The 10883-nt window shown below is 44.3% G+C and overlaps 2 protein-coding genes across 2 annotated transcripts; both read left to right on the top strand.

Moving 5' to 3' along the window:
* Positions 1-4685: 4685 nt before the first annotated feature.
* Positions 4686-5775, top strand: LOC119314624 (UDP-D-apiose/UDP-D-xylose synthase-like). Its single transcript, XM_037589341.1, has 2 exons — positions 4686-5151; positions 5270-5775. Exons 1-2 carry the CDS (start codon positions 4879-4881, stop codon positions 5276-5278), a joined length of 282 nt encoding a protein of 93 aa, XP_037445238.1. The 5' UTR covers positions 4686-4878; the 3' UTR covers positions 5279-5775.
* Positions 5776-6195: 420 nt separating this feature from the next.
* LOC119314623 (cinnamoyl-CoA reductase 1-like) lies at positions 6196-7897 on the top strand. The gene is made up of 4 exons (XM_037589340.1): positions 6196-6660; positions 6742-6896; positions 6992-7174; positions 7261-7897. Exons 1-4 carry the CDS (start codon positions 6432-6434, stop codon positions 7789-7791), a joined length of 1098 nt encoding a protein of 365 aa, XP_037445237.1. The 5' UTR covers positions 6196-6431; the 3' UTR covers positions 7792-7897.
* The last annotated feature ends 2986 nt before the right edge of the window (positions 7898-10883 follow it).

Raw genomic sequence — 10883 nt, 5'->3', positions numbered from 1 at the left:
TAGATAGGGCACCATCAAAATTCGTTGAGACGACGCCTTATGAACTGTGGTTTAGCAAGAAACCAAAGTTGTCGTTTCTGAAAGTTTGGGGCTGCGATGCTTATGTGAAAAAAAACTTCAACCTGATAAGCTCGAACCCAAATCGGAGAAATGTGTCTTCATAGGATACCCAAAGGAGACTGTTGGGTACACCTTCTATCACAGATCCGAAGGCAAGACATTTCTCGTTAAGAATGGATCCTTTCTAGAGAAGGAGTTTCTCTCGAAAGAAGTGAGTGGGAGGAAAGTAGAACTTGATGAGGTAACTGTACCTGCTCCCTTATTGGAAAGTAGTACATCGCAAAAACCGGTTTCTATGACACCTACACCAATTAGTGAGGAAGCTAATGATAATGATCATGAAACTTCAGAACAAGTTACCACTGAACCTCGTAGATCAACCAGAGTAAGATCCGCACCAGAGTGGTACGGTAACACTATTCTGGAAGTCATGCTACTAGATCATGATGAACCTACGAACTATAAAGAAGCGATGGTGAGCCCAGATTCCGCAAAATGGCTTGAAGCCATGAAATCTGAGATGGGATCCATGTATGAGAACAAAGTATGGACTTTGGTTGACTTGCCCAATGATCGACAAGCAATTGAGAATAAATGGATCTTCAAGAAGAAGACTGACGCTGACGGTAATGTTACTGTCTACAAAACTCGACTTGTCGCAAAAGGTTTTCGACAAGTTCAAGGGATTGACTACGATGAGACCTTCTCACCCGTAGCGATGCTTAAGTCTGTCCGAATCATGTTAGCAATTGCCGCATTTTATGATTATGAGATTTGGCAGATGGATGTCAAAACTGCATTCCTGAATGGATTTCTGGAAGAAGAGTTGTATATGATGCAGCCGGAAGGTTTTGTCGATCCAAGGGGAGCTAACAAAGTGTGCAAGCTCCAGCGATCCATTTATGGACTGGTGCAAGCCTCTCGGAGTTGGAATAAACGTTTTGATAGTGTGATCAAAGCATTTGGTTTTATACAGACTTTTGGAGAAGCCCGTATTTACAAGAAAGTGAGTGGGAGCTCTGTAGCATTTCTGATATTATATGTAGATGACATATTACTAATCGGAAATGATATAGAATTTCTGGATAGCATAAAGGGATACTTGAATAAGAGTTTTTCAATGAAAGACCTCGGTGAAGCTGCTTACATATTGGGCATTAAGATCTATAGAGATAGATCAAGACGCTTAATTGGACTTTCACAAAGCACATACCTTGACAAAGTTTTGAAGAAGTTCAAAATGGATCAAACAAAGAAAGGATTCTTGCCTGTGTTACAAGGTGTGAAATTGAGTAAGACTCAATGCCCGACCAATGCAGAAGATAGAGAGAAAATGAAAGATGTTCCCTATGCTTCATCCATAGGCTCTATCATGTATGCAATGCTGTGTACCAGACCTGATGTGTGTCTTGCTATAAGTCTAGCAGGGAGGTACCAAAGTAATCCAGGAGTGGATCACTGGACAGCGGTCAAGAACATCCTGAAATACATGAAAAGGACTAAGGATATGTTTCTCATATACGGAGGTGACAAAGAGCTCATCGTAAATGGTTACGTTGATGCAAGCTTTGACACTGATCCAAACGATTCTAAATTGCAAACCGGATACGTGTTTACATTGAACGGTGGAGCTATCAGTTGGTGCAGTTCTAAACAAAGCATTGTGGCGGGATCTACATGTGAAGCGGAGTACATAGCTGCTTCGGAAGCAGCAAACAAAGGAGTCTGGATGAAGGAGTTCATATCCGATCTAGGTGTCATACCTAGTGCATCGGGTCCAATGAAAATCTTTTGTGACAATACTGGTGCAATTGCCCTGGCAAAGGAATCCAGATTTCACAAGAGAACCAAGCACATCAAGAGACGCTTCAATTCCATCCGGGATCTAGTTCAGGTGGGAGACATAGAGATTTGCAAGATACATACGGATCTGAATGTTGCAGACCCGTTGACTAAGCCTCTTCCACAAGAAAAACATGATCAGCACCAAAGCTCCATGGGTGTTAGAATCATTACTGTGTAATCTAGATTATTGACTCTAGTGCAAGTGGGAGACTGAAGGAAATATGCCCTAGAGGCAATAATAATGTTATTATTTTATTTCCTTATATCATGATAAATGTTTATTATTCATGCTAGAATTGTATTATCCGGAAACATAATACTTGTGTGAATATATAGACAAACTAAACGTCACTAGTATGCCTCTACTTGACTACCTCGTTAATCAAAGATGGTTATGTTTCCTAACCATAGACATGTGTTGTCATTTGATTAACGGGATCACATTATTGGGAGAATGATGTGATTGACTTGACCCATTCCATTAGCTTAGCACCCGATCGTTTAGTATGTTGCTATTGCTTTCTTCATGACTTATACATGTTCCTATGACTATGAGATTATGCAACTCCCGTTTGCCAGAGGAACACTTTGTGTGCTACCAAACGTCACAACGTAACTGGGTGATTATAAAGGTGCTCTACAGGTGTCTCCAAAGGTACATGTTGGGTTGGCGTATTTCGAGATTAGGATTTGTCACTCCGATTGTCGGAGAGGTATCTCTGGGCCCTCTCGGTAATGCACATCACCTAAGCCTTGCAAGCAATGCAACTAATGAGTTAGTTGCGAGATGATGTATTACGGAACGAGTAAAGAGACTTGCCGGCAACGAGATTGAACTAGGTATTGAGATATCGACGATCGAATCTCGGGCAAGTAACATACCGATGACAAAGGGAACAACGTATGTTGTTATGCGGTCTGACCGATAAAAGATCTTCGTAGAATATGTGGGAGCCAATATGAGCATCAAGGTTCCGCTATTGGTTATTGACCGGAGACGTGTCTCGGTCATGTCTACATTGTTCTCGAACCCGTAGGGTCCGCACGCTTAAGGTTTCGATGATAGTTATATTATGAGTTTATTAGTTTTGATGTACCGAAGTTAGTTCGGAGTCCCGGATGTGATCACGGACATGACGAGGAGTCTCAAAATGGTCGAGACATAAAATTGATATATTGGACGACTATATTCGGACACCGGAAGTATTCCGGAAAAGTTTCGGATAAAACCGGAGTACCGGGGGGTTACCGGAACCCCCCGGGGGTTAATGGACCACATGGGCCTAAAGTGGAGAAGAGGAGGGGCGGCCAGGGCAGGCCGCGCGCCCCCTCCCCTTCTAGTTCGAATTGGACAAGGAGGGGGGCGGCGCCCCCCCCCTTTCCTTCCTCTCCTCTCTCCCTTCCTTCCCCCTCTCCTACTTGGACAAGGAAAAGGAGGGAGTCCTACTCCCGGTAGGAGTAGGACTCCTCCCTGGCGCGCCTCCTCCTGGCCGGCCGCCCCTCCCCTTTCTCCTTTATATACGGGGGCAGGGGGGCACCTCTAGACACACAAGTTGATCTTCGTGATCGTTCTCTTAACCGTGTGCAGTGCCCCCCTCCACCATATTCCTCAATAATATTGTAGCGGTGCTTAGGCGAAGCCCTGCGACGGTAGAACATCAAGATCGTCACCATGCCGTCGTGCTGACGGAACTCTTCCCCGACTCTTTGCTGGATCGGAGTCCGGGGATCGTCATCGAGCTGAACGTGTGCTAGAACTCGGAGGTGCCGTAGTTTCGGTGCTTGATCGATCGGGCCGTGAAGACGTACAACTACATCAACCACGTTGTCATAACGCTTCCGCTATCGGTCTACGAGGGTACGTAGACAACACTCTCCCCTCTCGTTGCTATGCATCACCATGATCTTGCGTGTGCATAAGAATTTTTTTGAAATTATTACGTTCCCCAACAAAAAGCATGATGCAAAATGGACGTATCACCCACCACTAATGTGACTCTACCTATAAGACTTTCCCAAGTAGTGCATCACCAATGACAACATGTTAACAGAGAAAATGGAATGAACAAACAGTCTCGATTTCTTTTTCTCAAATATATACATTCATCTGGAAGAGGCATCTCAAAGATGTGTTGGTCACAATTATGAGAGAGATGAAAAAGACATGTCCGTACAGCTGTTCGTTCGATGGATGACCGCTAATGATGTTTCGTAAATTAGCATGTGCTAATTAACGAAAGGTCATGTGTGTAATGGAACTCTAACAGACATGACACAATCCCGGTCCAGCGTCGCCTTAGTCACGCCTGACACATATATCAACCACATTTCATGAGAACGTTCTCAAACAGGTAGAAACATAGTCTTTCAGATAAACCCCGCTGTGAGAAAAGCGCTGTTTGGAACATATAAATTGAACACTGATGCATCTTCATTTTTAGGACGGTTCGGGCTCCCTGACTGCCATTGTTCGCAACAGCAGGGGTGAAGCTTTGGCGGGAGTTGCAGAACCTTTCGGAGTGGTTCCTGATGTAGCTACAGCGGAAGCAATAGCTGTGCGACGGGACCTCCAAGTAGCTCAGCAGATTGGATGCTCTAAAGTAATTGAGGAATCTGATTGCCTGGAGATCATCAATGCTTGCAATGCAGTATCTGATGTTTTGGCCCCATTAAACACAATAAAAGTCGCGTAAGGTGCGGGCGCTCGCCTATACCACATCGACAAAGATGCATTGTGCGTCTTGGCCAATTGGAGAACGAGTTGGACTGGGGCCGGCCTTCTGTTTCTAGCCAACGAAATGAAACGAGGGGAGTTCTGCCTTTGGGCCTCGTCCTTCCTTCGTTCAGAAGAAAGAAAAGGGGAGATGAACCTCGAGCCCCACACGCCTTTCTATCCCGAGCACGCAACCTCTCCTCCCCTCTCCAGAAAAATACCATCCTTCGACCTGGATCGGCTCACGCGACCGTCGGGCCATGTCGCCACCGACACCGACGCCTGCCAACGGCGGCAGGCTGGATCTGGACGGCGTGCTCGTAGCGCTGCTCACCATCTGCGTGATCTGGGCCGACGGGTTCATCTCCTCCCACCTCTGTGAGAAGCTCATGGCCGAGACCCCGCACTCTGTCCTCGCTGTCGACCACCTCGTCGACCCACCCCCGCCCCACCTCGCCGGCTGCATCTCCTTCCCCTGCCTCAACATCATGAACAACTCCCGCCTGGAGGGCCTCATCAAGACGTCCGATCTGGTGCGCCCCTCCCCGCCTCCCCTCCCTTCCCCGCTAACTCCTGTCCTCTAAGCGGATTGGTCTGCAAAATTTTGTTATTGTCTCCTTTAGTGTTCTTGAGCTTGCTTCATTTAATTAGGTTGGGTGAAGGCGTTGGTAGTACAAGGAAAGAAGTACGGCATCAGGCTGCAGAAATATCTTTAAGAAATTTGGCAAGTAGCTTGTTTTATTGCATATTTGTACTAACCTCTCCAGTTACGTTTTCGCAGATATAAGATAATATGTTATGTAATCAAGAAATTCATTTTAAATTTGGATTGTTCACATGTTTACTCAAAGCATATATGCTCTACTGTGTGAAGTTGTTTTTTTTTCCTTTTTAGCACCATCTATCTTCGAATTAGATTGGATACTGTGAGAATATAATGATGACTATTTCTTGATGGGTACTTGCTGCATGGTTATGAGAAGATACATCTATTTAATGTAACAACTATTTTTACACTGGCTGGTTTGAACTACTTGGCTATCGTATGTAGAACTACGTACCGATGTGCAGAAGATTGATTTACAACAAGTCTCACATAATACAGAAGTATCTCAAAATGGCAATATGTACATATCCTTTCAAGGCATCTCCATTTCAAATCCATGTTCTTTATTTTTAATAAACATTAGACTTATGTAAAACCTATGAGATTATTTCTGTCATATCACTGTATTTAGTTAAAAAAGGGGAGTACCTAGAACTCATCTAGATGAGACGTAATTTGGTCTCATTCATCTGAAAAACAAGAACGGATACAACCCACGTCAGCACACACGCATCTTATAGCACCACATCCAATGGCTATAAAAGGTGAATGAGACCAAATTAAATCTCATCTAGATGAGTTCTAGCAAAACTGTAAAAAAAAATGATACACTGCCATCTTTACAACTATACACCAAGTATTGTCCACAGGGCAGTTTTTTTAATGCTATATAAGAAACCCAACATGCAAACAAATTTCTTCAATTTATGTATTCGCATACGCATAGGACTAAGAATTTCTGCAGCAATGCGCAGGATATCATCTAGTCAACGGAAATCTCAGCCCCTCAGTTGACTCTAAGCGCGGCGGCACGTCTCTGGCCTGGACATGACATGACACGGTCACGCGAAGTCGATGCATGAGTATGATTTCAGGTTGGATCGATCACGTTAGGGGCTCAACGTGAATCACGTCCGCGTGCAAAAAATAAAATTAGTCGAGATACGCAACGGCGCACGTCTCGTCTTAATAGTTATTGTTGTACTCATGTCTCGTTCTATATATACACGCCATGCTTGCGCCCAATTCAGCATCGACGACGGACAACCACCACTGTCGACCATCACCATGCAGTCCAGCTCCAAAGCGGCCGGCGGTAATGGCGACGAGAAGCACTTGGTTTGCGTGACCGGGGCGGGGAGCTTCATCGGCTCTTGGGTGGTGAAGGAGCTCCTCCTCCGTGGCTACCACGTCAGGGGAACCGCCAGGGATCCCTGTAGGCGCAAGCATTGGTCCATCCAGCTATCTTGCATTTCCATCCCTTTGCTTGACTGATTGCTTCAATTTGTTGGTGAAGCTGACCGCAAGAATGCGCACTTGCTGGCGCTGGATGGCGCCCAGGAGAGGCTCACCCTGTGCCGTGCCAATGTGCTTCACTACGACGGCCTCTGCGACGTGTTCCAAGGATGTCACGGCGTCTTCCACGTCGCCTCCCCGGTCTCCAACGATCCCGTTAGCTCACTGCCTCCTCTGCTCTTCTGAGACCTTAAGATGCGCGCCGCGTAGCATGGACATGGAGCACTTACTTGCCCATGCTGCGCTTGCAGGAGCTCGTGCCGACGGCCGTGGAGGGAACGATGAACGTGATCAACGCGGCGGCGGACGCGGGCGTGCGGCGTGTGGTGTTCACTTCATCCTACGGCGCCGTGCACATGGACCCCAACCGGAGCCCCGACATCGTCCTCGACGAGTCGTGCTGGAGCGACTATGACTACTGCAAACAAACCGGCGTAAGTGTGAGCAAGCTCGACTCCATGTGCCCCCATGCATATATCTTTCTCGCCAGTGAACTAAACAAACCAATCCTCGTGCGCAGAACCTGTACTGCTGCGCCAAGATGATGGCGGAGGTCGCGGCGACGGAGGAGGCGGCTAGGAGGGGACTGGAGCTGGCCGTGGTTGTGCCGGCCGTGACGATCGGTCCCTCCCTACAGCAGACACTCAACTATAGCACCGACCACGTCGCCCGCTTCCTCACGGGCGCCAAGCCGGCCTACCAGAACACCGTCACCGGCTACATTGATGTCCGGGACGTCGCTCGCGCGCACGCTCTCGTCTACGAGCACCCAGACGCCCGCGGCCATCGCTACCTCTGCGTCAGCGCCGTGCTGCACCGCGCCGACTTCGTCGGCCTCCTCAGGGACCTCTACCCGCAGTACCCCGTCACGGCCAAGTGTGAAGACGACGGCAAGCCAACAGCGAGCCCGTACAGGTTCTCGAACCAGAGGCTCAGGGACTTGGGGCTGGAGTTCACTGACATGAGGACAAGCTTCTACGACACTGTGATATGCCTGCAGAGCAGGGGTCATATCCCCGTCATCGTGCCACGTCAGCGTGCATGCTTGTAAAAAATCTAGATTGGTAGAGGAAGAGCTTCTACAGATTTACCACGTCCGCATGCATGCTTGTTAAAAATGTCCTTTGTCATTCTCTGATGCTGTAAACCTTATAATAATGCATCACACTGATGTAGAGGTTGGGGGCTTTCAACCTCTTTTTCAAAAAATGAAGGAAATTATAACTAAGAAGCACATATGATAACGTGTGCTTGCAGTTCAAATTTGAAATGTATCCATTAAATACTGAGGAATGCACTTAATGACTTAAATAGATTAAACAGATTCAGAAAAATAGAACAAAAATGACATGGAAGATGAAATGTTGTATGTTGAGCACAGAAAAAGTTTCAAGACAAACCGACGATGAATAAAATGAATTCAAACGTTTGCTTGAGAAAATTAGAATTAATATTTATTTGCATATTATTGATATTTAATTTTATAAAATCTAAACATGTTAAACAGGAAATAAAACTTGTTCTATTAGATATCTATTTATTTTACAAATTTTGAAAAGTCACTTAATTTGGACTTCCAAATAAAAAGTATTGGTATTTAATGATGCATAGATTACTAGTAGAGCGTGCATATATGCATACAGCACTAGCAAGTTGTCCCCTTTTTTTATATATTTTAGAATGGTCCGGTTAGTGCGTGTTTGTAGATGCGCACTCCACTAGTAAGCCATGTACTATTACTGTTTCCCGCTTAACACGTCCGCTCGCTTGTTTGGCATCGTCGATTGTGAATTTGTGATTATGCGGCTAGGCAGTGTTATCCCTGAACAATGTGTCCTAAGTGTATTTTAGAATGGTCCTAAGTGTCGATGGATGTCGACCCTGAACAATTCAATCAGAGGCCGGGGTTACAACCTCGTTTATTTGATAAAAGAAAACACCAATCAAATCAGAATTCGTTGGATGGAATATATCAATCTTGTGGAACTCGTGTCCTTTTGAAAGTATAATTCTCCAGATTAGTGTGCAATAGAAGCCTGCCCTTTTGAAAATATTATTTTCCAGATTAATGTGCATAGAAGGTACACTGCTCCTGGAACTAGTGGCAAGTTGTATGACTAAGGGATAACGACAATGTGGCAACGTCGCCAAAGCGGTGGGCACCTGCGACTAGTGGCGAATCAAGTCACGTTGTCTTGGGAATCTTCGAACAAAATCAAGTCCGGGGATGCTGATCGGTTGAGAGACTGTTTTCTTAACACACTACAGACGCGCTCATATATATACTATGCACATATACTCACACCTATGAACGCGCGCCCACACATCCTATCATATGGGTGTTTCTCGAAGATTGAGCGGCACATCAATTTAAGATTGACAAAGTCGTCACAGACGCCTTCATAATCGACAGAGGAATGTCTTCACCCACTAAACGCACATCATCAAAAGGTTTGAAATAAATTCAGAAAGGTATGATCCTAGGACTTGAACACTAGTGGTAGGTTTGTACGTGGTGGAGAGATTGTTGACATTACAAATTGACAAATGGAGTAGCTCAACTACGGATATTTCAAAAATAATAATTACGGCATTTGTGTTTCAGCTAGGAATATTTTAAAGTAGTGACATTTTTGTTAGGAGCTTATCTTCTTCTTCTTTTGGCGAATTTGGGTTGCTTCAAAACATGTGTCGCTTGGTTTTTCATTATGTAGGGTTAGTTGTATATGTACTCCCTCCGTCCGGGTCCATTATGTTTGTTGCTTCATGGTAGCGCTTCCTCATCTTGTTAAGTGGTGAGCTAACCAATATAGCTAGTAGTTTCATTGCAAGTTTGTCAATGTGGACCTATCCAAGTGGAAAGGGTTAGTACTGATGAAACGACCAGTGTTGTTGAAAATATTGCGTATGTTTACCTGGTCAAATTGATCAGTTAGCTTGTTTCCTATCCAGGATTCTATGTTCTTAATATAAAAAATAGGCCACATATACAATGTGAATAAATAATGATTATTGTTAGTGTGTGGTCGTACTAATTTTGTTGGGGAAACAAAATTTGATAATTGTGCACGTACCCATCTGACTAATCTGGGTTGTTTTGAATAACAACCGTCCATGTTGACAGTAACGATGAGTCAGACAAGTTTTCTTTGGACAACTTTCCATCTTAGAGACAGGTTCGTGTGCTTCCATACCTAAGGACTACAAATCATACAAGTGTCAACCATCATATTATGACATTGTCAAACAATTAAATCATACGACCCATACATAACACCTAGTATATCTATATCGCAATTCATTGTTTGGCGAAGGCTCCCTTTCTCATTAAGCATGGAGTCAAGGATCTAGATCCGCCTTTCTAGTATGTTCAGTGCGGCCAATAACATGCATGTTCTACATATTCATTGGGAGAATATCTGAAACATAAAATTAGTTTTCGGCCTTCATATGCAAAATAAATAAATATATGTTAGATCTTTTGTATAGGGTAGTTCCTACCATCTCATGTGCAAAGCTAACATCCCCATGCCAATATCTCATTTTCTATGTTAGGAAGCCCATCAAATTTTAGAAGCTAGACCTTGGTCGATCTTTCAAGATAAACCTTTTCGTCCTTTCTCACATCTTCAAGTTTGTTGGCCCTAAGTAACTCGATGCATGCATTAAGGAGCCAATTAAGAAACACAAAAAACACATCAATTTTAAAACACCAATATGAATATTTTGGTTTCAAACAAGTCTGTAAATAGTACATGTTCGCCCAAGCACTCGTCAGTTTCTTAATTAACATTGTCGTTGGTCGAGACACTTAGATGACTTTGCTCTAGATAAACATCATTGATGTGTATCAGCTCATCAAAGATGGAGGATTAATTTATTATTCTCTGATTTTGTCCACATCAACCTCATCCTTGTTGCCTTTTGTAACAAGGTTGCCGTTCATGCCGTTAGTCTTTCTAGGATTCTTCATTTTGGTGTGTCATAATACACAATATCATCTTATTTGTGGAAGGATAAAAACTTCATTCCTTCAAATTTATGGATTTTGTGCCCAGTTGATTCTTCTCGATTAGTTCTTCAACTACTTGCTTCGTAGACAGTTGCATCTTATCATCACTTTTATATTTACAGAAGAATAAC

The sequence above is a fragment of the Triticum dicoccoides genome, chromosome 6A (genome assembly GCF_002162155.2).
Source record: "Triticum dicoccoides isolate Atlit2015 ecotype Zavitan chromosome 6A, WEW_v2.0, whole genome shotgun sequence".
Lineage (NCBI taxonomy): Eukaryota > Viridiplantae > Streptophyta > Magnoliopsida > Poales > Poaceae > Triticum > Triticum dicoccoides.
Note: the sequence above shows the minus strand (reverse complement) of the source record. Positions and strands in the feature narration are given on the sequence as shown.